Source organism: Acanthaster planci, linkage group LG11, assembly GCF_054643075.1.
Source record: "Acanthaster planci isolate LZ-2023a linkage group LG11, COTS_SCS, whole genome shotgun sequence".
NCBI classification, from domain to species: Eukaryota; Metazoa; Echinodermata; class Asteroidea; order Valvatida; family Acanthasteridae; genus Acanthaster; species Acanthaster planci.
In genome coordinates, this window is record NC_141787.1 from 12943363 (window position 1) to 12970992 (window position 27630).

At 42.2% G+C, this 27630-nt stretch overlaps 1 protein-coding gene across 1 annotated transcript; it reads right to left on the reverse strand.

Moving 5' to 3' along the window:
- Positions 1-336: 336 nt before the first annotated feature.
- On the reverse strand, positions 337-27552 carry xpr1 (xenotropic and polytropic retrovirus receptor 1). Its single transcript, XM_022250584.2, has 15 exons — positions 27064-27552; positions 17945-17996; positions 16572-16673; positions 14920-15149; positions 13654-13803; positions 13286-13366; positions 13023-13101; positions 11779-11966; positions 11411-11593; positions 10893-11040; positions 9794-9988; positions 9055-9221; positions 8642-8772; positions 7218-7412; positions 337-5905 (listed from the first exon to the last, which is right to left on the reverse strand). The coding sequence occupies exons 1-15, from the start codon at positions 27130-27132 to the stop codon at positions 5728-5730; spliced, it is 2148 nt and encodes a 715-aa protein (XP_022106276.2). The 5' UTR covers positions 27133-27552; the 3' UTR covers positions 337-5727.
- Positions 27553-27630: the final 78 nt, after the last annotated feature.

Consider the following 27630-nt stretch of genomic DNA (forward strand, 5'->3'; position numbering starts at 1 on the left):
AGGCTTCAGGCCATGAGCTGGATAAATCACACCAGTATGCACAAGAACACTGCAAATTCCGCAACTTTCAAAGCCTGCAACAACCCAAGCTTTTGACAGACAAAATTTAACTATGGATCACTTTGAGGTATGAGATTATCAGTCGGCAAGAGGAACTGTGGAACATTGCATTTACCTTCTTCGGCCTGGTTTCAGGATACGTCAGAAACGACCTTCACTGAAAGTGCTATTGAGTGCTCATGTTCTGTCTTATTCTTGCGTATTAACAATGACGTTTGTCCTGCCTATTTACTCATTTCTGAAAAACACAGACTGCAAAATTGCACATTCAAACACTTTCTTGTCCAAAGTTATTCTTTACTGTCCATTCTTTCAATGTGTAGCAATATGCATTACACGAAGTTGCTCATACATTACATACATGTATATACATTCGTAGTGACCTTAATTTGTATAAAAATATTTTGGCCTTGGTAAAAACTCTTCAAACCATCAATGCATTACACATGTGACTCATTCCTGGAACTTGCATATATGGTATTAAAGCAGTGCACGTCTCTAGCTGTCAAAATTTCAGATTGATTGTTAAAATTAATATCAATTCTAGTGCTTATCACTGGTATTGCTATCAAATAAGGTGGATGCAATGAAAGTTGCAGCCATTTGTAATAAGAAAGGGCGTGGCCATCCAGTAACACATAGTTCTAGCAATCTGGTGTTAATCACCACAGCAGCTCAATATATCAGTCGATAGTGACACCTGTGCATGCAGTGCGTGCCAACCTTACATACCTAGTGCAGACTTGTGAACAAAAGAGATCCGTGTAATGCAGGTTGTGAGAACCTTGTGAGTACTAAGCCAGGTCCATACAATGTTACACCCTTTCTGGAGAACAGTTTTAGAGGCACTTTGGGGGCCAGGGTTATCCATAGCAAAAGAGGAACAGTCAAGGAAAATCGTGAGCGAATATCCAGCTTTAAAATAGTTCACAGTACAAGAAAAATTAGTATTTTCACCGAGTTTTCTAAACTACACAAAACGAAGGAGTTACACCCACACTGGGTTGGTAGTGTTATGTTAATAAAACCGTGTAGACCAATTTTATCTGCTTGCATCTTGTACAAGCAGTTTCATGCGAAGAAACACGACTCAAACACTGATTTATACAATCTAATCACACCATCTCAACTGGAATGGGATTTTTTCTTCTGTTTTTTTTTTTTTTGTCAATATCATTTACAGATAATGAAACCTCATTTGCAGGAAGACCTGGAACAAACTTAGCCTTGATTCAAGTCTGGAACAAACTTAGCCTTGATTCAAGTCTGAAACTACAATCACTGTTGCCATGTTTGTAAGATTCCCTATCACGGGCAGTTAAGCTATTGACAAAGGCACCAGACTGTCAAGGTATATAAGCCCCGACTCGGAAAATAACCGGCAGCGACTCGTATGATATTTGCCAGGGATTAGCATGCACCATAATGCCCAATTAAGGAATATTTTCATAAAAATACATCTCCGCGCACACTTATTTCAAGTCCTCATTTCTTTTATCTTTTCCGTCTGGATCAGGAATACATGGATCAAGTTCTTGCAAAGGCAGGCTGACAATATGCAAGAGATATCTGCTTAACCACTTGCTGCCGGGGATTCCAGTACTAGACATGTATGCTTTATACATGTGGCCCGGGTCTCTGAAATCGAACAAAGGGAGCCGAGCCTTATAACAAAAGGCCAGGCTGCTGGGCATTACCAACATGTTTTCACTCTCAATAGTGGAGATAATCCAGCCTTGTTTTGAAACAGTATACCATGGTTTGGGGCATTTAGTGCGAGCAGATTACCACCGGGGACAAAAGCACTGCACCATCGCAGTGATGAGCCACACAGAACCCACTGCACGCTAATATGGCCCCTATTGAAAAGAGGTCAGCAGTGCACTGGGCCAGGTTCGTGAACAAAAGAAACTTGTGTAACACCACACAATCTGGACTCTTTTTACAAGGCTGCAGGCCTGGCTGAAATACTGGGGCATCAAAAAATTTTGTCTGTCAGACTAGAGTAGCCACCAGACAGTCATTCGTGTGGGTGTAAACGTCCATTAATTGAAATGATGAATTTTTGAAGAATTTTGAAAACTAAAAATCTAGAAAATGTCCTGTTTGTGTGTACTGCATTTTTCAAACCACCCGGCAGCAATTGGTTAATATAAACAAATGATGAGCTAAAAATGTGACACAACAACTTGAGGAAAAAAATAAACCAAACTAGTTTTGGCCATGGTTTTGCACTGAGCAGTAATTGTGCGCATAAGCTAATATAAGGTAGGCCAATGCATCTACAAGCCGACCACATGCAAATGTCAAAAGGGAAGTCAAGTTGTCTGGCTTGAGACAGGGCAAATGCATCACAACTAATAAAAAGATGAATTGGTGACACCACACTTGATTCACTTGTGTGCTTTCTGTCTGTGCTCAGCAGACGGTGGGCCCCACTGGTTCTATGGGAAAGTGCGAACAGTAAATTAAGATTGTCATCTTTAGTACATAGGTCAACGTGTATTTAAAAATCTCTGCACAATGAGACGGCAAAAATGTGAAAAGCCAGCCCAATTTGGCCTGAGCAAGGCTTTGACTTGAAATTACATGCACTTACAAGAAGTGACTGCAGCCAGAACCATAGACCTGTGTGCAATTACAAACCACAGCAAAGTAATTTGGTCGCAACTTGAGCGTCCTTGGAATGTTGGGTGCCCTGTCTCCAAACTGTGGGGTCCCTTCACAAGTAGTGCAGTCAGACTAGACAATGGACTAGTCCTTTAACTGCCAGTTTAGTCTTACATTTGAAATTCCAACCATTTGAGGCAAATTTGAGCAATGACAATTTTGTCAAATGCTGGTCCCTTTGCCTGGTACCCAAGATATACATATTTTGTGCATGGGTTACCTGGGAAAATCAACCAGTGGTCAGCATGCCCTAGTTTCACCCACTGGTGGCAAACTAAGTTGACTGAAAATGTTGAAAATACCAGTGCCCCAGGATATTTTCACATTTGACTGATAGTAAACAATAACTGAAAAGTTCTGATGTTTATAATTACGCGAGGTGAAAATTTCAAAAAAGAAAGGTCGTGTAACACAAAGATGAGAAAACCGTAATTCCAGGTTTTCTTCCATGTGAAATGATACACATTCCCATTGGTAATAGCTGGTTTCCTTCCCTAGAATTGAAACCCTCCACACTTTCAAAGGGTCTATGCGAAGCATTTCTGTTAAAATACGTGGAATCATTTGATTGATGATTGTTATTTGAGCAACAGGCCAGCAAGCTACCCTTTCTTGAAACGTTTCTGAAAGTCAAATTTTGGGTTCACAACTGACTAGTTGCACCTGCTAAATCATGTGATCTGGAGTGGGTATCAAACATCAGCGCACATGGTGTCCTCCAGTAGAGAAGTGTTATAAGTGCTATATCAAATATAAAGCTGACGGTCTGTGCAGTGCTGAGAGTACTAGAGTGCTGAGTAAGCTTATGAACTTAAACAGACTTGGCTATGGGAGAATGCCATGTTTGCTGATGTTTGATATAACCACTATACCGGTAGATCACATGACTTAGCAGGCACAATCAATTTATTTGGACAAACTGATCAACAGCCCCCTCTATTAACTAGAAAAGCGTGGAAAAATTTTAAATGTTAGTAAAGCCCACTTAGTTCCGAAAGGATCTCTCATTGTTTTTGAAGCACTGACGAATTTAAAGTTGCACAAAAAGACAAAAAAGAGATGTCCAAGACAGTGTCTCCACCTTGCACCTTGAATGTACAGCGCTGACTGATTCCACAGCGGAACAATCAAGATTATTTGGTATCTCCATTACGTGCTGCATGCTGACACAAATACATTTATAATTAACCACTTGCTGCCGGGGGACCCGTTTTCGAGCACATATGCTTTGTACACGAAGCCAGGGAGCCCGAAACCGGGACAAAAGAGCTGGGCCTTGTAACAAAAGACTGCGCTCGGCACAAAAGATTGAGCTGCTGGGCATTACCGACATTTTTTCAGTCTCAATAGTGGAGATAATCCAGCCTTGTTTTGAAACAGTATACCACGGTTTTGGGCATTTAGTGCAAGTGGATTACCACCAGGACAAAAGCCACACAGCACCGCTGCACGCTAATCTGGCCCCTATTGAAAAGAGGTCAGCAGCACACTGTGCCAGGTTCGTGAACAAAAGAAATTCTATAACACCGCACAATCTGGGCTCTTTTTACAAGGCTGCAGGCCTGGCTGAAATACTCAGGCGTCAATAGATTTTGTCTGTCAGGCTACAGTGGCCACCACACAGTAATTCATGTGGGTGTAAACGTCCATTAATTGAAATGCTGAATTTTTGAAGATTTTTGAAAACTGAAAATCTTGAAATTCGCCCGTATGTGTGCACTGCATTTTTCAACTCACCCGGGAGCATGTGGTTATTACACAAGTGGAGATAGTCATTTTTGGCACACACATCAAGTAGTCTTAAAATTGCACTTGGTAAATGAGCACCAAAGTTATTCGTTTAACCAAAGTTTTGTTGATTCTATTTGCATAGATCCAGGAATCAATGAGCATTAATTTTTTGGACTCATGGGAAATGCCATCCCATGAAATGCTAGCAAAAAAGATGCCGCCAAAACTGTGGTTACGAATTCACTGTTACCCACTCAAAAAAAAAAGAAACAGGTGTTTTAAATAAATGAGCATTAATTTTTTGGACTCATGGGAAATGCCATCCCATGAAATGCTAGCAAAAAAGATGCCGCCAAAACTGTGGTTACGAATTCACTGTTACCCACTCAAAAAAAAAAAAGAAACAGGTGTTTTAAATAAATGAGCATTAATTTTTTGGACTCATGGGAAATGCCATCCCATGAAATGCTAGCAAAAAAGATGCCGCCAAAACTGTGGTTACGAATTCACTGTTAACCACTCAAAAAAAAAGGAACAGGTGTTTTAAATAATTTAAACTCTAACTTTCAACTTGTTCACATGTCTGCTTTTAAAAAGACACAGGAACAGGTGAGTCTTCAGCAAAACTGGAATATTTGACATTTTTCCTTTGACAGTAGAGACAAATCCGACAACCAAAATTAGAAGCCATTACTACGGGCCATCCTGTCTGCACGCAGGCAGTGCACACGAGTGAAATTCCTCCTTGACCAATAGGTAGTAGTCAATTGCCAAAGTGTACGCGTGCTCAGATTGAGATAGCTGTGTGAGTGTAAATGCGCCCCTCAGAACGGTGTCTCGTCGGATTCCTCTATACGACTCGGGTTAGCTGCTTTTTTTCATGTATGCAAACTAGATGCATACGTCTATCCGTTCAGCATGCCGGTGGCCACACCCCCCGATGCACCTGCAGCATGTTTGTGCTCTTAAGCTGTTGTTACATTTTGTCAGTTCCATCGGCAATCTTGAGTTCTTTGCAGTTCAGTTCTCATCATGCATAGGCATGCAATGAACTTCCTCTACTGACCGTTCCCTATTTGGGGCCATGCCCATTCCAGGCACCACCCATTTCTGGCACCATCTACTGCACGCCACACCCATCACAGGCAACACCCATCACAGGCCGTCTCCCCTCCAGGGCAGGTGCTTGACGGACCTCAGTCATCCAGCCAAGCCCACTCAAGGCAACGCCCATTCAAGGCTGTGCCCAATAGGGGCCACACCCTTTCACACATCAATCTCATTAATCCTGCCTTCGTCATCTCCAATCTGGAACCGTATCCTGGTGACCGAGTTGCACACCTGTGGGCCATTGCTCAAGTCACCTCTCATAAGACTGCTGTTCTTTTTGCAATGTGTCTCCTCAGACGAAGTGTTTCTCAGTAGCAGCTGCGTTTCGTCAAACCTGGGAAGATAGAGGATTTCATTGATGTAACCGATCCACTTTGTCAGGGTCTTACAATCAACTTACAGCAATCTGTAATTGTGCAATATCACCTACTCACTTTCTGTGAGTAGAGATATATTTTGACCATGGGCTGAGTTCGGGTGGCTTGTTTCAGTATGTTCACGAAGAGCTCGATTTATTGTTCGTAGGTCGGCCGCTCGAACGCCGGGAACAAACAACCGGTTATTACAAGCAACATGCAACACGGCGGCGTGCATGTACGTTATTCGAGAGTTAAGGTTTGGATGGGCTGAGTTCTTTTCTATATAAACAGGAACATTCATTTCTGTGTTTCGGAAAATAATTAATGTTAATTTTGCAAAACTTCCCATTGTCTACATGGTCTATGGCTTTGGAAGCCATCTCTCTACTTTTTGCAGCTGTTCAAAAATCAAAATCTCACGAGTTTTTCCGTGTGTTCCTGTAAAACCTTGACGAGGAGGTGGTGTGTGATCCTGTTCCGAGCACAGTGTTCTTGAGTCGTGTTCCCACCGTTCGAGCGTGAGAACAAGAAACCTGTGTCAAGAACAGGCCGCCCGAACTCGACCTTACATTCCTTATGCTTCCCTCATTCATTTATTGTGGCAACTGACTCTTACTACATTTCCTGCATGGATGTCATGATGTGAGGGCCAAGGGGGGTACTTGACCCCCTAGAAATAAAAATTGAAAAGGAGTAATAGGAAAAAAGGGAAAGAGATGAAAAGAAGAGAGAGATGAGCATCACCAATTTGCTTGAAAAACAATAAAAAACCTCAACACCGACCACCTCCAGGCGTTAACTGTTCATCATTTTTTAGCTGATGAGTGCTTCCCCTGGAAACCACCACCCCCCCGGAAAAGTAGTTTCCCCCTCCCCCCGTGAAAAATTTTGGCCAATCTCCTATCTGATATCTAACAATTATTCCTGTTTTCTTGAAGTCTTTCATTATGGAAGCTACCTCACTTTTTTGTGTCATACAGCTTTCATTATCGTATCTGGAATGACCTGCCGGAATCTAAACCACTCCTCGAAGAAACTGGCACCTTGCACTTGGCGCCAGACCTTTAAGTTCAGCACCTGTGCTCTATCTCACAACGAGGTACCTACCTGACTACTTTGCTATCCATTTTGTTTGCAAAGAGGCATCAAACTTTTGTGTGTGGCACCTAACCCCTTCTCACGGTCTGGTACCTACTTGACTCTGTCTTTGCAATCCCTGAGTGAGCAGAGTGATATAAGACCCTCGTGTTCAGCACCCACACCCTATCTCAAAGTCTGGTACCCTACCTGACTTCCCCTCTGCTCTCTTTGTGTTTGTGGAGTGGCACCTGACCCTCGTCATCCATCATGTCCTCCATCCGCTTGGGGTTCTCCTCCTCTTTCTCCTTGTCCGGTTTGATGGAGATGTCCCTCACGGCACGGAACTGACCACAGTTGTTCAGGTGCTCGTTCTCCAGACGGAAGAAGTTCCACACAAATCTCCTACGGAGGCCCCCAAAAAAGATTGATCAATGACCCAGTATGATATTCCAAATGACAAAGTTATTCGAGAACAAAGCATGCAGGCGATTCGGTGCATGGCCATGCTGATATGGCAGACCTTTTGAGCGCGTACTGCTGTTCCCAAATGACCTCGGATGTGCTGTACGTTGTAGGAATACTGAACTGGTCCCCGTCATTAAGACTAGGCTTCTGTGAAAAGACGCACGGCTGAACAGACAATATTTCCAAGGCGATTTCATATGCAACATACGATACATAACAGAGAGAATAATTTAGCATTATGGTGAATGTTAAGTACAGTACAAATTATAAGAATGCTTAATTAAGAGCTGTGTAAACATTAATCACTTGCTGCCGGGTGGAATTTGAAGTTGCATGACGTAAAACTGGGTGATTTTAAAGATTTTTCGTTTTCAAAATTCTTCAAAAAATCATGGCTTCATTCCCTGGACGTTTACACCCTCACAAAAAACTGTCTGGTGACCAATCTGACAGACAACATCTATGGACGCCCCATTATTTCAGCCAGGCCTGCCGCTTTGTAAAACGAGCCCAGATTGTGCAGTGTTATGTAACTTTCTTTTGTTCCTGAAACTGGCACGGTGTGCTACTGGCGCCTTTTCAAATAGGTGCCAGATTAGCATCCAGCGGTACTGTATCGCTCATCACTAGAGCGCTTTTGTCCCCGGTGGTAATCCGCTCATGTTGAATGCCACAAACAGTGGTATATAATCTCTCAAAATAAGGACAGATTTCCTCCGCCATCGACAACTGAAAAAAATGTTGGCAATTCCCAGCAGCTCAGTCTTTTGTTCTGAGTAAGGTCTTTTGTTACAAGACCCAGCTCTTTTGTCTGGTTTCGGGCTCCCCGGTTTCGTGTATAAAGCCTATGTGCCTGAAACCGGGCTCCCCGGCAGCATATGGTTAATATCTTGAGCTACGAAGGGGTGAGGTCCACCCTGAAAAAAGATCTGAAATCTTCCAGCCAGAAAATATTAGTTAGGGTGTGGTGGGAGAGCAATCTGAAACTTGATGATTCTGTCCATTGCAGACACTGTTCCAAAATAAAATCTGTGTATGTTTACCTACTGGGCATCAGTTGCCAGAAATTCTTGTGAATAAAATTTGCAATATAGGGCACCATTTAGAGGAGAGAACTTCAAGTTCTTTTCCTTCTGGGATAGGTAGGGGGTCTCTGTGAAACTAACCTGAATACTTCTAAGGGTGCTAAGATGCTTCGTAGCAATTCGGCATGCACCACATCCAGAAGCGCTAAGGAGATACTGACGGTCCATATAAACCGTAGAATGAAGTCCTCCATCATGGCAAAGTAGTAATACTAAAGAGGCAATGAGAAAATGTATCGGTCAGGAAAAAGACCTCCATTGATTGAAAGGGATTTTTTTCTCAAAGCAGTATGGGCTCTTCTGCTTTTAAATTTTCTTATTTGAAATCCTCCAACTGGAAGCAGAAATCACATGAAGAAAGAGCTTCAATTTCTCCTTGATGGAACCTTTTTGAAAGGTTGAGCACTTCCATTTTCTTAAAGCCACTCATTTGAAATCCGTCGGCGTAAGGTAAGACGCGTCTTGGGTGTCTCGCTGATGGAACCTTCCCTCACCTTGTCCCAGTAGACGATCTCTTTACGCAGCAGTTTGTTCTCCACGGATTTCTCCAGCAGGCCCCAGTCCATCTTCAGGTCCCAGGTCAGCGTGTAGCAGGAACTGACGAAGAGGCTCAGCATCCATATGTAGAACAAGGGATTCTGGTAAAAAGACGGATATTTCTCTGACAGAGAGAAAAAGAAAGAAAAAAGGGATTTTACAACTTTTATTAATAACCACTGACCACGTCTGGACATACAAATTTCTCCATACAAAACTTTCTCAAATTGCCAAGCAACAAAATTTGAATTCTTTCACAACTTTGACTACGATTAAATTTTGGTCAGCTGAAATCCTTTGTAAGGATTAACTGAAAATCGAATGCAACTGCGCCGGTACATCAAAAATGGGCTTCTGACACTTCTCCAATTTTCGTAATGAAGGTTTGCAGTAGCACCCTGTGAAGTCTCTCTTGTGAATGAGTGGGGTGCTGAAGTGAGTCCACCTGAAGACAGCCAGAGCAGAGTGTCCAAAACGTTAAGTACCCCAATTCTCTGAAGAACCTCAACAACCCACAACAGAGACCTCACACGGTGTTACTTGCTAATCGTTCATCACAAAGCTACATCCATCGTATCTCCCTTTAAAAACATATTTCAGATTTTTCCAGAAATTTTCCTCTGGGTGAAGGTAAACAATGTAAACAACTTTCTGAGAGGAAGTTTGGTTCCTTAGGGCACTGTTATTTAAGATTACCTTTTGTAGTTGAAACGAGGGACCCGAATAAAACTACAAAGAATGTTGTGGAGTACTTCCCCGCGTTGACAAGATGGGGGAAAGCTTGCCTGCTGTCCCGGTACCTCCTAAGACACTGGGCGAACCGGAACCAGGCTGGAAGACATGCTACCAGGGCTTTTGCCAAATACGAATAGGTATTGCAGTTAAAATAACCTGGAGGGGGGAAGACAGGATACAAGACGTCTTTACACAAATTACTGAGTCGAGTTTGTTTTTGAGTTTAAATTTCAAGTGGACAATAAGTCTACTTTCCACTGTCATTGCCATCAGCGGGATGATGTGAGTGTCCCTTGGAGGCAGTTCGTGTATAATAGAACAGTATTTTCGTCTCAGCTGTACTGTATTTGAAGAGGAAATCTCTCTCACGAAGTTTAAATGTGAGGGCACATATTAGGACATGAAACACAGTTCTCCTGCAGGGTTTCTGCCCATAACACTGTTGTCCTTTTTTTGACTTTCCTAGAACTACAAAAGGCTTTGGATATGCCATTAAGGAGTCATTGGGGAGTCAGGTTGGCAAGGTAGTTCTTTCCTCACCTTCCAACTCTGTGGTCCCGGGTTCGATTTCCGGCCCGGTCCACATGTGGATTGGGTTTTCAGTCCCTACCCGACTCCGTGGGTTTTACCCAGAATATTCCTCTGGGGTTTTCCTCCCACCTCTAAAACTGTAACTGCTTCTTACTGTCTCCCCTTTACTGATGTTGGTGAATGTGGGTTGTTTGGCGGCTGCCCGAGACACCCTTGTATGCCATCGGCTCAACCATGTTTAAATGTATTCATTGTTCCATACTTAATGTCTTTCATTGTTAAGTGCATTTGAAGATATCTATTTGAAATTTGAGCTTTATAAATGAATAAATTATTATTATTAAATTATTATACTGTATCATGCACTGCGATGGCTATGGCTGGTCCATGTAGCAAAAAGCATTAACAAGTTGCCACAGTAATGACCAAGTGACCTTCGACTGGTTCCTTAGCAACAGTGGCAAGTTGTTCAGGATCCATCACAACTCTCTTAACAGGTTAAAAGATGAAAAAAAAACTGGATGCTTACATTGAGTCTGTACCCAGTCTACTTCGCAGATGTAAAAACATAGGAGGAATTCTAGGTCTAACAAAACTGTTGTTAAACTGTTCAGCTGATCGGCCAGCCAGAAATCTGCAAAGCCGACGGCGTGAAATGGTGCGATTAATATGTGCGCCTGCAAGATAGGAAAAACAAATTCATGTTATGTGGGGAAAAAACTAAAACTAAAATTCAACATTTGGCATTTGGGTTCCTATGAATCTTTTATGTGACGGAATAATCTTTTGCTGTGTAAGACTCATGAAGCAGTACTTTTCCCAACATGCATCTCGGTACGCAAAGGTCAAGTTTCTCTCCATCTCGGCTTTCCTAGGGTTTTGCAATAAAAAAATCTCTTTCCTTGGTTTCCCTCCCACCTCAATATCCTTAAGTTTCTTCCATTTTCCATGCCTAAGCATCCCCGTGACAGTTTTATTGAGGAAACAACTGGTCATGCTTTAAAGCAAAAATTACCCAGTGATGTGATAATTCAGTTTAAAACTCACCAGAATTCTCAGGAGCCAAAACCGAGCCCTGTAGTTCAGCGTCTTGGTAGGGTTCAGCAAGAACACCACCATCACGCAAGCTAGGATGAGCGGACTGATGTAGCTCGGAACACTGGGCAGTAAACTCAAATAGATGAAAGCTAAAATGCTGATGGCCCACAGGTCCGCAAAAAACATTGACATCTAGACGGAAATCGACAAAAATGAAAATTCACTGAAGCATCTGCAAAATTTGAAACTTCATTCCTGTCTCTACAACTGTTGGCCACTACAGCCACACCGTTGCTGCCTTTTACAAGTATGCCTTAGCCTGTACAAACAAAAAACCCAATGCTTATTAATCCCACGGCACATGCAAATAGACTCACCTCTATAAAATCCTCGTGCGACAAATTATTCCTAGGATCTAGCTCAAAGATAAGTACGTGGTTGACGCCGGCTTTCCTCCAGCCGTAGGTGTTGAGCCCCAGGAGGAAGATGTGAAGGATGATGAGGAACATTCCTCGGTACATCCTTACGGCCGGCCAACAGTCTTCGTTGACTGGGATGAGGACACCTAAAATAGGAGAGGCACGATGCAGTGGCACAAGCATTACAGTTGAGTCATGTCCCAAGGACTGAGACTGGACAACAGCCAACATTTCCCAATACATTCAACTTTGGCAACAGCTTTTGGCGTCCTCTTTGGTCCTTGACAGTGTTGTAGTCGAGACCACTTAAGACCTTCACAAGACCACACGAGACCAGCACATGACCTCCAGTCTGCATTCAAGTCACAAGCTATTCAAATGAACTGCAACAAAAGCATTCCTTTGTCATTGTTCAACCTGTTACTTGTGCATGGTCTTGCACATGGTCTTGTGTCTGGTCTTGTGAAGGTCTCGACTACAACACTGGTCCTTGAGTCAATGAGATGTCTAGAGTGAAATGTCTAGAGTCTTCGAGTGTTAGAATTGATGCCTTTCAAAACTTTGGCTGCTAATTGTAAGATTTGGTATTCCTGCAGCAGAGGGCTGGCCTATACTGAGTCATGAACAACCAAGTGAGGAGCCTATGAAACATTTTTGAGGATGCAGCCTGTAACCTGATCTCAGGATAAAAACCGAGGCCAAGTAAATCCCGCTTCAAGTCCAGAAATGAATGAAGAACAGGCTCACACATGTATCTCAACCTGAACACTAGTTCTACCCTAGCACTGACCCTGGACTTTAGCAGGGTCAATAACGATATTCATGATAGCGTTCTAAGATCCGCAGCTGGAGTGTTTTTCAAATTCCTGACATCTTTGGCAGTGGCTTTGTGAAATTTCATTTCCACAATTTTGGAGGACTTTGTCACATTACAGCTCAGAGGTCTGCTTCAGGACACATAACTACTTCACTGTTTTTCCATCTGGTTTCAGATATCAAAAGCTTTCCACTGATTCCTCAGCAAGAGATGGTACAAGAGATAGATACAAAGCTAGAGTTTGAGAAAATGGTCCAGGCTCAGTGAGTCTACACTTGTTTAGTCCCGGCAGCACAACTCAAAAGGACCTTGATTGGCATCGATTCGTAAGAGTGAACACTAGGCTACAGATTCATGGGAGGAGAAAAAAGATAAAGTGATCTACCTGCTAGTATGATGAGCAGCAGCAGGACAAGGAAGATTCCTGAAAACAAGCCCATGCGAAATGTGGTCCAGTTGGTTCCCTGATCAAAGGAAAATAAGAAAAACAGCATCATGAAATTATCTCAGAGGACACGAAAAGTCGATTGCTGCTTCCTTCACTGCTGGTAAAACCCTTATCCTCTCTTGGTTTTTTCATGGGTGATATTCCCATTTTACTGGTGATGTCACATTATGAAGGGACGAGATAAACTGTTGTCAACCTACCTTTGCCCCTAGAGGAGGTACCCGTAACTTGTTCATAGCTTTCTGTCTGTTGCCTTCCTCTAAGTCGTTGATGTAGGACGTCTGCAAGGAAGACACTAGACCCCATAAAAACCCTGGCCTGCTACTCAGAGAGACTGTAGGATGTTTGTCTTAACCACCACGAGTGGGTGAGTGGTTAGGCCACTAAACTTGAGGTTTGGTTTGAACTCCATGAGCAATATTGTGGAATTATTATCTTGGTATCCAGGAAAATAGTACTAACAATGCAACATCGGAATCTGCGAACTTTATTGACCATTCTCATCCCTGCATTCTGCACAATTTCTCTGATTTCTTCCTCTGAAAACTGTTCTGTAAACTCCTTTTACCTCTGTTTCAAGGATCAGATTGTCAATGTGTTTGCTGGTGTAGAATGGCGCTGACTCCACCTTTGAGATCCGAAACTCAGCCCCTTTCACGCTCTTCATCATCTTGTCATATTTCTTCAGAATCTTCCGGAACCCTGTGAAGTTCAGTTTCTGTTGCGGCAAAGGAGAAAGGACCAAAGATGATAAAAGAACAGCGAACCCTGGACCTTGTTAATATCCTACTTCTACAGTTACGCTTATTAAGGATTTTATCCAACGGGATTCTAACCACAAAAATCATCTGACTTCACGGCAGAAGGACAGAGGGGCTTCAAAGCCATCTGGCTCTGCTTAAAAAATGATAATAAACTAGCAATGTTCCAAAATTGTTCTTCACGATCAAGTCTGCAGCAGGTATTCCAAAAGATATCTCCAACTTTTTCCATCAGCTCAGTATAATGTACACAGTCCTTTGTATTCTTCAAGGAACCACAGTTAGTTGGTTCACATACATGTAACTTGGTTCCAGTTTGTAAACAGTTGAACATGAAAGGTGCAGTGTAGCCACGACATAAAACATACCATTAACTCATGGGGGGTCTCTGAGTGTTAATGTTATGTTTGATCATGCACAAAAGCTGGTAAATACATCCCTGTATCTAGTTACGCAGCGTTCATGCAGGGCTTGCTAGGGCTATAAATAGCATCATTAAATAGATTAATACTTTCTCATGCAGAACTCGCAACGTACTGAAATGATGTACTATTGCTGGAGAAGTTAAATCACAAATATGGAAAAACTTGGCTGCATTTAAGAAACTCCAGGATCACTAGCCTATTTTTTCTAAATATTCTAGAATTCATCATCCAAAATAATGGAAATTCTTTGAAAACTGAAAAAAGAAACTATTTTGTGAGACAGAAGTATTTCCTGCATTACTTCTCCCCCTCCCATGAAGTTCTCTTTTGCACCAGACTTGAAATCAACTAAATGTTTCTTGCTAAAGAAAATTAAATTCTGCCAAACAGAAATGCACCTGGCTGTGGGGGAGTGACTGGCTGCTAGCAACATTCAAGATAAACAATTTATAAACTTGATTTTCAGTTTACGATTTTTGGCCCGACTCTGATCGCAGGCCAGACCCTGCTCTTTTTATCCTTTTCTCTACCTCTACTATCTTCCTCAGTCTTACAGTGCAATCAGCAGCCTCCAATTTACTCAAGGTGAGTCCCTTGAGTCCTCAAACCCAATTATTCCCACAGCTTAATCTAAAAAAAAGAGACTACCTGGTAATTTTGCAGCAGGACCAGGCTGAGGTAGAACTCGCTAAAGGCCAGCTTGAGGTCGCTGACCTTCCGCCGGTCCGACTTGGCCACCTTGACCTCGCTGTTGTCCAGGAGAAAGATGCTGCTGCGGCGACGGCGCAGCGTGGCGCTGTTGGCCACCGTCTGCGAGTCCACCTGCCGGAGCTCATCCGAGAGCTGCGCAAAGCGCCGCATGGCTTCCGCTTCCTTCTCTGTCGATGAAGTCACGGGAAGAGAAATCAGACAAGGTGAAGAATTTCCAACACACTGAAGTTGTGCCCGTGTGCCTGTGAACCTAATTCAGGCAATTTAGGGTGCCTTTCGGCAGGTGTAGCCAATAACTGTTTCAGTTGTTGGACACCAGTTGACTTACATGTATTGCTGTTTTGTTAAACACCAGTTGAGCTACATGTACATGTATCACTGTTTTGTTGGACACCGGTTGAATGTTTTGGCAATCCAGCGCTATTGGACAGTTACCCTGTACAACCCCTGGTTCAGCTCCTTGTTTTACCTTTTTCAAGTATGCCCCAAAACACCCTCAGCTTTGCAATTTACAAATCTAAGAATATCCGCAGTGAGAGCCTTGAGCAAGCTGTCTCTGGTGTTTCATAACAATAACTACTACCATGTCTACATGTAAGAGACCATCTTTGCATACAAAGGAAAGGGGCCTATCACTGGGTTTGAAACAATGTGCCCAAAAATGTGTAGCCCACAGGAATTTTATTCTTTTAAACAAATGTCCGAAAAAGGTACACCAAGCCTGTACCTGTGCGTCAGTCCACAGCAGGTTAAAAGAGGCACTATGACTGTGAGGTCACTGCCCCTGCTGACCCAAAGATGCAACACGTTTTTCTAAGAACAGGTTGTTTAAAAGGTGGGTCTTCCGATCACATCCAATCATATCAAAACAGACGAGATAAGAAAATGACAATTGCAGGAAGAAGCCTAAATCTAAGCCATCCAGGGAAAACTGGAAATCCCCCCTCCCCCGGCAATTGAGTGATTCAACCCCTGATGGAGATACATGTATTTCACCTCCCTACTGTCCCATCTGTGCTACCCTCTTCCTCCCTGTCACAGAGGAAATGATGACGATATTTACACCTGACAGCGGGACCCCACAAGTATGTCTACAAATCATCCCCTCATGCCTGGAAGCCTCGGAGAACCCTGCCGCAGGAGCTCGGAACTGACACATGAAATGGAAGTTGATCATTTCCTAGCATCAGCTGTTAAGGGACAATCAGATTAGCCTTGTCCCGTGTTCCCCTCCCATGGGGTGAAACTATACATGAGAACAACCACACGACTGAATTTTTCCCGTCCATGTTATTTTCAAAAACTACCGGGGCTAGTCTTTTATTCCTTCTCAATTTTTTCCGTACCTATCTATTTTACAACTACATTATTCCATTTTTATATGGTACCAGTACATCTGAATCAGGCCGTGTCCGAAACGGGCTTCCAGAGCTACGGCTAGGTCTATTGTCTGTGCGTCTCCACGCATTTCCAATGGAGCGAAGACCTACATGTGGACCTTGCTCTAGACAAGAGATTCAGATGCGGCCTCAAACATGTATTTTATGCACTTTTACCAATATGAAAACAAGATTTGTAGACAAACTTACCACTGAAGAATGTGTTGATTTTGGTCAGCTCTTTCTCGCAGAGTTTCAGAAACGTCTCCTCGAATTTGGCATAATGCCTCTCCACTATGGCTTCCCCAGACACTGCCAAATTATGCAATCAATATTGGGTTCATTCGGGCATTCAAACACAAGTAAACTTTCTGTCTAACGACTGAGAAACTCTTCCAGGGGGACTCAAAAATTCCAAATCCTTTGAGTTCAAAATTGAAACTAGAATTAAAAATCGATGGCAATAGATCCACTGAAAATCTAGGTGCAAACCGTTATGATGTTCGCATCGACTCAATCAAAGCTTTTTGTTTATAATGAGCCAGTCCAGTATTTCAAAAAGGCAAGGTCTTATGGGAACAAGCACATGCGTGAGGCAGGGAATGGCTGTGCTAAACGGCACTGATAGGGCCTATGACCTCAGATGCATTTCAGTTGGGGCATGTGCTGTTGAAAGACCGAACAGGCTCAAGATATTACAATGCCCAAAACAGCATTATCTTTGGCTTTTTCTGTCATGCTTTCGTCAAAAGTTACAAAAATCAGCACCATGTTTGCTATTTGAGATACTAGTCTCACTTTTCCTGTATCTAGGCTCTTTCTGTAGGTTGGTGATATATTTTGCCTATCTCTCTCCCAATCATTTTTTGGTAGTGTTTGTGAAGTGAAGATCTAAAACGTTTGAACTGTGTTATCAATATTGCTATACAGTAAGATTTAAGGCATTCAAATTCTTAACTTTTGGTTAAATATGTCAAGTATGGCTCATGTTTCACCTCAAATTGGCGAGTGACGGTTACAGGGGAAGAAAAGCTATGAACGGGCAACTACAGACCCCACAAAATTGGCATCAATTTTGTCCCCAAAATGGCTGTATTACATGTAATTGGTACATCAAAACAAAATTAGGGTGGATACAGGGGTGAAGCATTTTTAATCTAATGTTTTTTGGTCGAAAAATATAAGGTAGAATTATTCCTTCCTCCGAGGATGGCCTCGTTTTCTGCACATTCAACTTTTCAAATAAAAAAAGAAAAGATTCTGAGCACTTCCACGGAGCTGCTTAACAGCAGAAAAATTGTGCTTACTAGAATGTGCTTGTGGTTATGCATGCATACATGTATGTACATATGCCCAGTGTTACGTCTCGCTTCAGCAAATTTTTCCTTCCAGGTTTATGTGCCTTCTGCCAAGCTTACTGCTTACGGTCTCCTTGAAATACTTGTAACCTCTGTTGCATATAATCATGTACCAGTACTTAGTAGTAGCGCCATGAAATTGGGTACTGGCTGGGTTGGATAACTTGAAAACATAATCTGTTTGCCTGGCCTAAAACGTGAGGCAAATAGCACATCAGCACTCACCCTCGGGGTCTGGGGCTGACTCCTGGGCCTCATACAGTAGATTCTTCAGTTCCTGGAAAAAGGACAGAACCAATTATCAAACTTAGTCACTGTTTCCTGCGTTCAAAGCTCACCAGGAGTAACAGGGGGAAACCTTTCATTCAAAAGTGTGTCAAATGCAACCTTGAGTCTTCAGGTTCCCTGATCGTATAATAAACTTAACAACAGGGGATTTGCTATAGCTGGACTGATGTTGTAGAATTCTTTGCCAAACCAGTTGAAAGATATTACAAATGAAAACGAGTTCAAGCGTTGGATCAAGACGCACCTTTTTAATAAATGTTATAATTAACAAGGTCTTATTCATATAAATTTATGCTTTATTAAGCATAAGTTGAACCTGTAATTTACATGTAGTTTCGTAATTTTTAATTATAATTTTAATTGTAGTTTTATGTAATTGTTATTGTATAATCATATTATTTTTGCTATTTTGATATTTACAGTGCTATTGAATATTGTTAAAAGAAATGACGCTTAAGAAATGAAATAAATGTTAAATGCAAGAGAAAATTCACCTCAAAGCAGAAACTGACCTGTTACATCCTAAAGGAGCCAGAGGGGAACAATCTCCCCTCTCCCCCCAACTGTGTTTCTGATATCTCCACAGTGCATTTTTTCACAAGCCGAGATTTTAGGAAATTTAGTATGTAACTGTTTGCCGTCATTTTTTGGCAGCCGCCATTTTTCCCTAGACGGGTCAGCTGAAAATGTATGCTTTTCCACTGCCATGCTCAATGCACATGGGCTGGCGTGTGTGGCCTTCAACTCCAAATGACCGTAACAAGAAGACCATAAGCAAGATTGAGTTGACGGCTCCACAGATGTACCGGTCAGAAGTGTTTCTATTCCCAGTTAAAAAAAAAAAATCAGGTACAGGATGGCCAAGTTGTTAGCGGTGGTAAAAACCACCCGGTACCCCTCCCTTCTAAGATGGTTCCAAAAAAGCAGTTGAGTGTTTAAGTTCCACTCTAACCATATTCTTCCATGCTATGACTACTGGAACTACAAGTCTCCCTGAATGAATTTAACCCGCCAGCTGGTTCTCCCCCCAACTGGGGAGCATTGTGGGGCAGCATGAAGTATACAGCTCTATGCATGAAGCTTACAAATGAGGCCCATCTGATGTCTATTATTATGTACAGGCACATGAGCCTGTGTGGTGCACAGAGCACCACTGGGGGGGGGTAACATGTAAGTCCAGTTGGGTTTTGTTGGACCTGCACATGGATTGGAACAAACACAGAGCAAGGGTCTTGTTCCCGAGCTCCATTGAACAAACAAACCGACAATGTACACAGGATTTAGGTGTTGTTCCACACTCCAGGTGGATTTTGCTGACTATACTGGTACATGTACCAGTGCAGTTTACAGAATTGACTTGGTCCACTCATTGGGAGACTCTTCCATTTCGACTGTGTGTAACAGATTTCGGACAAAAGCTCTCTTAGCCTCTTTTGACAAAAAAAAAATCAATAATATTATAGAAAATGAATAACACCGTTACACTTGCACGGATAGTAAAATTAAACCATGAACAGACAGTCTTTAAAACTCCTCTGTAACAGAAGTAGCTGCATTATATGTGGAGATTACAGGAGAAAGAGCTGCGTACATATACCCTCTTAATCATCAATTTATCATGCAGATTGAATCATGCCGGTAGATAACTAATGGCGTCACGTGTCTACAGGTGTATTAGGGAAGTTAGTTATCTATCTCTTCTCAACCTTCCCTGAGTCACTGAACTGGTGAAGGTGCAGAGGCAAGCTCGGCAAACTATTATCAATACGAAGGGGGTGACTCCGAGCTGACAGACTTTGGACGGCCCAACAGTGGACGGGTCAGATGCACCATCCAACCGTTGAGAACTACAAAAGCTGGGCAGCTTGAAAAAGAAAAATATATAGACAATTATGAACTGGTCACTGAGGGACAGAGCCTAAAGATAACACTGCATGGACTGTTGATGAGAACAACCAGTGAAGGTCAAGGTGGTTCTCATGCCAGTGGCGTGGACAACACACGACCGTCAGAAACTACTCCACGTACACAAGCCTGGTAATGTCTATGCTGCACATGGGTGCACCGGGGACACCCAGTAGCTACGGCATTCAAGTGTCTCTCAGCCATGTACTATACCTCTCTTGTTTTTTTTTACATCATGGATGGAGCACAGTACTTCCATCTAGCCCCAGCTTCTGATATATTTATTTCGGAGTAGAACAGAGAGGATGGTATACATGTACATGTACAATGTACATGTATGTACTCTTGCAGTTCCTGCCCTCCCCCATCCCACTCTCCTCCCCAAACCAGCCATGTGCAACTGCCCAATTTATGGCTCTACTGCCCATTAATCACTTGAGAATTTGTGTTTTCAAGAAACACAAACAAATAAAAGACCTCCTCCCTTGACAATTTTTTACACCTGTCTTGAAAATTGAAAAACAAACGAAACCAAAAAGTCAAGTACCAGTAAACAGGACTTGATACCAGTATATGAACGTGTTTTTTCAGGATTTTAACTTACATGTGCCTTTTCAGGTGGCAACAGCATACATACAGTACATGTACACACTCCTGAAATATACACTGGACAGCAAAAGAGACTTTGCCACTTCTGTCAAAGGCCACACATAAAAATTCACTCCACAGAAATAAACAATTTTTGTACACAGCTATGCTGCAATACCCCTTCCTAATCACATGCCCAAAAGTAAGTGATTATCTTAATCTTTTTATGTGTGGCCTTTGAAAGAAGTGGCAAGTTTCTTTTGCTGTCCAGTGTTCATAAAACAAATGATGAATTGCAGTGACATGCAACCTGCAAATGTGTCAGATACAGGTGCCAAGATCGCCAAGTTCACTGCACTTTTTCAGGCATGCATCTCCCCCATCATTTAACACAACGTACAAAAGCTTCCTTGATTGCAGCAGGACATTCTTCATCGTTTGGCTGCTCAGACACTTGTCATGCAATCGCAGCAGACATGTTATTATCCATTATCCTTAAAAACCTTGGGGAGCACTTCTGTCAAAATCCTTCCTGAATCCTCTTTGACTGCTGTACATAAAAAAATTGATATTCTTGGCACTTTACATTTTGAGGGGCATCAAGGGACCTGAGCGATGTACATGTACCAGAGGATGGCAGTGTTATAGTCGGAGCACATCACAAGTCCCCGCAAGTCAGTGCACGTCCCTCACAAGTCATACATGTACCTCAAGTCGAGTCCTGGCTATTAAATGGACTAGTGACAAAAAGCATATTGCGAGCTAATATTATTCTACATGTAACTGAACCTGCAAAAGGATTGGCAAAAGGACTTGCAAAATGAGTTTACAAAGGACCTGTGACAAACTCAACGCTGGTTTTTTTTCCCCTAAAACTTTTCCACAACAAACATGTCTATCCAAAATCTCCCGTCAGATTTTGAAAGATCTTGAGGGGGTGGTTTAAAAAGCATCAACCTTTCTGTTTCTGGCCTTTCTCCTATTTGTATCTTAACGAGAAAGAGCGGGTGGATATAGGCACGTTCTGGTCGTGCTTTTGAGAAATGACACGAGAGCGCTCCGTGTGACCCCTTCGTCCAAAGGTGGACTCACCCCAGGAGGGCTCAGATGGAATGCACCAAACCCGCATACATTACAGGTCAAGAGTTCAGCACTGGATGCGCCACACCATGCATCATTTGGCTTTCCCATTCATACTGCTCAAGGTCCATAGCATTATTCTTCCATTGAAGAAATCATCTTTCTGAATCTCAAAGGATTTGTGACATTTGTTTTGCAGTCAAATTGGAGCGCTGAGGACTGAAAGAGGTATTTTCTTCCTGTGCACATGAACTTTTTCCAATCCACAGGTCTACAAAACTCTTGTAACCCCAGATCACCAGAGCAAGTTTTGAGACATCTGTCTGAAACCTTGAGTTCAGTGGGTGCTCAATTTTTGAGGAAAACACAAAGACAATACTGAAATGTGGAATCATTATAATGATTGAGGGGCTTCCAACACACACAAGCATACTGACATTTCCTGTGTCTGCTACTGTTACATACCGGTACATGTTCATGTACGTATGTATATGGGTCATTCCATGAAGTTCGGGCACAGTTTGTGACGGCGTCCCTTGTTACATCGGTAACTTTCATTGCCCATTATTTTCACATTACAACAGATTAAGTCATATTATTCGGCACAGATGAAGCACACCACTACCAGAACCTAGCAAGATTGAGAACAATGTCAATTTAGAATCCACATGCAGGGAAAAAAGATGTTTATTTTCACTGATGTAACAAGGGACGCCGTCACAAACTGTGCCCGAACTTCGTGGAACGACCCATATGTCCCCACTCAACAAAATGTGATTCCACATGAGAAAGAGCAAAATGAACTCCTTATTTTTAGCATATCATCCTGATGAAAGTGGACCTTTTGTATGTAAAGAATATTAAGGATTCCTGACTCTGTGCAAGATTCTTTCAAAGACCTCCAAACTCAATGGCTCTGGCATTCAGACTTTGTTAGCTTGGCTGATCACATGTAGCAATGTTTCCTCAGTACATGTCCATGTATTTTTAAACGCATACCTGATAAAACATGCAGCAGATTCCAAAAACACCGTTCTTATCTCAACTGTTTAAAAATAAATGTCAAAGCAAGCCCCAATCCCCAATTTAATGATGCTGACAATATGCAACATCTGGTGTGAGGCATTTAGTTTTGGTACATGCCCCTGCAACGTTATTAATTAACATGCTCAGTGCAAAGAAAATGACTTTTGGATTTTATACCTGTCTGATGATTTTTAGACCCATTAACCGGGAAAAAAAGACAGAACTGGTCAATGCCCTCACAGCTTCAAACTCCTAGATCAATATAAAAGAATTAAAGTTCATTTGCTTACATTAAGCATGAAATTGACACCTGTATCTTCTACCAAACGAATGAAACTGTAAGTGACAGCAATCTACAACAATATTCATTGATCGTTTCACTAAAAGTGAAAATAAAACAAGCAAAAACATTGTTGCAACCATAAGCAAGAAAAACATAACATTAAGGTCCCATTACATGTATTTGAATGTTACAAATCTGCACACTCTGCCTACAATGTAAATGTGGGATTTTTTTATGTTTATACTGGGTACAGGTACGTGTACATTTGCAAGATAATTTTTACTACATTTCTTGGTCTGGTACTGCCCTTTCTTCACAAAAGAAGGTTTGCATTGGTGAAACAAAACAAAACAAAAAGAAAATTAAAATTGAATTGAATTCCCCCCCAGCAAAAAGTCAATTCATACATAGACATTTCACCCTCACAGATTACTGGACGGTGAGGCAAAGTTCCCGTATGTGTAGCTCTGCACTACAAACAAATTTGAACGACTGAATGACAATGCCTGCATCATTTATTTGAACTGTACAATTGGTTTTTAGCCTAGTTAGTGCATGCAGCAAATAATTTTATCGCAATCTCTCCATTTTTGTTTTCTTTCCCTAGAGACTAAGTAGGCAATTAAATATTCCTGGCACTTTTTTGTAGCAAGTATCTCAACTGCTAGTAAATGCACATGTAGTTTCATCATTTTTTGTGCAACTCATCCGAGGCATAAGTTGACATCAAAATTTGAAGCCATTACTGCGATGGCACACTGCTTGTGGACAGGTGGTATGTCTGTGTTGCATACTTCTTTGACAAATAGGGTGACGTGATTTCACGTGTCAAGCTGAAGAATGTGTGTCTGAGTGCCGTGCCATCGCAGTTATGGCATCTAATCGGATTAGTCTATGGTATTTTCTCTGGCACTGAGACTGCCAAAAACTATAACCGTATTTTCAGACGTTTTCTATGATCAGCTCATGAATTTATTTTGAGCCTGTCACAGTTGAGAAGAATACCTGTTATCCCAGTAATCTCTGATAATGTGACCAACCACTATCAACCACCTCAAGGGATGTGTTTGTTTGCTTGTGATTTTATCTGTTGTCTAGGCCCAGCACATACCAGGGCAATGCCCTGAAACAAGGCCGAACATCCTAAAGGTTTTAAACAGATCATATGCTTTCAATCTTGTTCCCAACTACGGCAACGGTTCCTCCTATAATACAGTACTTGGGATAGAGTAATTGCCCATAAGGCGGCAGGCTAGTAAATTCTCTGTTCATGTGCATTCTGTGGCCGATAATTAAATGTTGGTAGAAAAGTAACAACGCTTGAATAGGTCCCAGTCTTGCATTCCATGAAAGTTAGGCAAATTGGGATCCTCGAAATGGCTGCATTTTGCTACAGTACATATGCATCATGTTTTCCAATCTAGAGCCATGACAGCTGGACCTGGCAGAAATACAGTTGGGACCACAGTTGGGCGTAAGATAATCATTTTCTTGGACTTCAAAACGTGGACTAACGGGATCTTATGTGTGGTTGGTATGACCCAACTAGAGCATCAGTCCCAACTGTAGTTGGTGCAGTCCCAAAGTTCAGTGGTGCAATTTGGCCACTACGATAAACTGTATCAGTGACATGTATAAAACGTATGATCATGTACCGTACATACATATATGTGTCCATGTAGTATGCAGGTGGGCATCACACCATGTGCTACATGAATGGACCTACTGTACATGTACATGTAACAGTATTAGTTAATCGCTATAATCTCTGATAGTCTGCCAGCAATCTCCCCATTCTAAGGGGATGCATCTCTGATTGTGGTGTATTTGTTGTAACCACATGTATAACCTCATTCTCAGGGGATGTGTTTGTTTGCTCGTGGTTTTTATCTGTTGCATGGATCCAGGAATGGGGCAATGTCCGGAGACAAGGCCGAACATCAGCGAGGTGCTGGGTTGTCTTTTCAATCCTTCCTTGAACGTATCAACAGTGACTGCGGGCTGCTAGCATTATTTTCACCTGCGCTTCACGGGTGAGGCGGTGGCAATGAGTTTTTCATACTTTCTGCTGGGGGAGGGTGAAACTCAACAAACACTGAAGAGATTTTCACCAAAAAATTGGTGATTACTGCGAGTTGAGCCAAACTGCGGCACTAATGCTGGAAATGTTATGCCCTAACTACAGCATCTGTCCTAACTATTGTTGGGACAGTCCCAACTGCTGGTACAATGCTGCAGTTGGGCTGGCCCAACACTTGTTAGCAAATTTCAATAGAAAATTTTTCAGCCTCCTCCAGGTTTATGCAGCTCACACCTGACACAATTCACTGATAAATATGGCACTTCATCTACCTGCATGACATAAATAAAAGCTTGTTTCTGCAAGCACAATTTGTTGATATAAATAAAATGACTTCGGCACATGCACACACTTGACCTCTGTACTGTCACTGGGCCTGCCCAAACACTATACAGTCGTTGGGATGGTCTAAACTGTAGTTGGGACTGATGCTATAGGTGGGACATAACAAAGCCATCCCAATTACGGTTATTAGGACTGATACTATAGAGTAGTTGATGCTTTAGTGCAATAAAAAAAAACGTGAAAAAGGGGGCCCAGGGGCCACTTAAGGGGGCTCTAGATTGCTTTGTCAAGGAGTTTTTCTTTCCACATTGGTCAAGAGTTCAGATTTTAAAATTCTTACAGGTAATAGTGACTGATTTTTTTCTGGGTTTTTTAAGGATTTTTGTGCCGGTCGGTGGGTTGTTTCATCAAGCTTAGTGCCGGACAATAGAATGCTGTTGTGGAGATCCCTGACCGGCACCGACCGGTGTAGCTATCACTCTGTTCAGACTGGTGAAAAATCATTTTCAATCAATCTTGTTGAAATGCAATCTAAAATCTCAAATACGTACTCTCCACCACAAAATTGTCAAGGTAGAACTGGACTTTTCAGACCCATGAAAAAATCATCACGTTGAATCCAATCTAAAACCTCAAGTATGATCAATATAAAATTGAATTTTTCAGACCGATGAAAAAATCATCCTGTTGAATCCAATCTAAAACCTCAAATATTACCAATATAGCGCATTTATCCATGTGGCTGATCGATATCGACGACTGTGCTCTACTATTGGTCAATCCTGAGCAAAACCTCAAAGTACATGTATGTACTTTCATTTCCCTTTTCAAATACTCTTCTACCTCCATGTCTCATCCATACAGCCTAATGCAAAGTCAAAGAGATTGGCTTGTGGTGACAGGACCAACACATCTCACCCAAGATCAACCAACAGTCAGACAGTGCAGGACAACTGACCAACCGATCGTGCCCACATTCAACATGTTAAAAATGGTCCATTGGATCAAGCTCATCATGCTCATTTTGTGCCTGCAGGTTTCATATGGGAAAAAATGTTGCATCCTGACTCCACTTTTCTCATCATCTCAATAAAGTAAATAATTACAGAAATGCTGGAAAGACACGAATTCTGGACTGAGAAACATTCACCGATGTTGTTGGGAAATAGGTGGAAAACTGTCTTCACTCCCCATAGACTTTGTACACAACTGCTGAAGTGGAGTCAGGATGCAACATTTTTCCTTCATATTCAATATTGTTACACCCCAACTACAGCACAAGTCCCAACTATAGTTGGGACAGTCCCAACAGTAGTGCTGCAGTTGGGCTGGCCCAACTATTGTTGACCTAAGTCTGAGGGAAATGTCTCAACATTATAAGTCAATGTGTCTCGCACTTGACACAAATCATCTAAAATGTGGCACTTCATCTGTTTATCTAGCCCTATGACCAATGACAAGACATTTGTTAACAATATGACTTTGGCACTTGTTGGGCACATCATGCACACAGGACCTCTCTGCTAGTTGAGCCAGCCCAACTGTAGCACTCTAGTTGGGACGGGCCCAACTATAGTTGGGACTGCATGCTATAGTTAGTTGGGGCGTAACAATATCACTGCGAGGAAAAGATAAATAGGCCCCTAGTACCAAAAAACAGAGAAACTGCATCAAAGTCTAGCATGTTAGACTCTCAAACATGTCAAATTTAAGAAACAACTTATCATTAAACATTCAAAAGAAATGAAGAATAAAAATGGCGTGTCTGCAAATTCTGTTGCGCTATTGCTAGAACAAGAGTGCACTCACCTCATATCTAATGTACTGTTTGCGCCATTCTGGCGTGATGTGGGCACCCAAATGCTCAGAAAACCTCATAATCGGTGCCGCGATGAGAAATGCTCATGCAAGTCCGGGAACCGTCCAAACCAGGCCCAGGAGAGCTGACACTGCCCAGCTAGCCGAGCTGGACGGGAAGAGACACAGCACCGTACGGATTGGCAGAAATCAGCTGTTCGCCCGCAAAGTGTGTGTGAATACAATGCATTTGCATACAAAGATCCGTTGGGCTCTTGAAGCCGCGCAGCAGCACAGTCAGCTGGTCGGAGTGTTATTCCTTCATGGTTTCACGTACCAAAAATCACATATACCAAAGAAGATCGGGCCATCTGGAATGACAAACAAGAGTCCCTGTGTGTTTTTCAGCAAAGTTCAAGTCTTCACACTGTTCATTTTAACACCCAAATTATAAGATGTGTCGCTGGCTCGGTCTTCGTCGTTCGATGGTTATGTGCAATCGTGTATTCAAATAACCTTTGACCTTTTTCAAGGTCTATGCGGGAAATAGAACTTGACCCTAAAGTTATGAAAGATCAA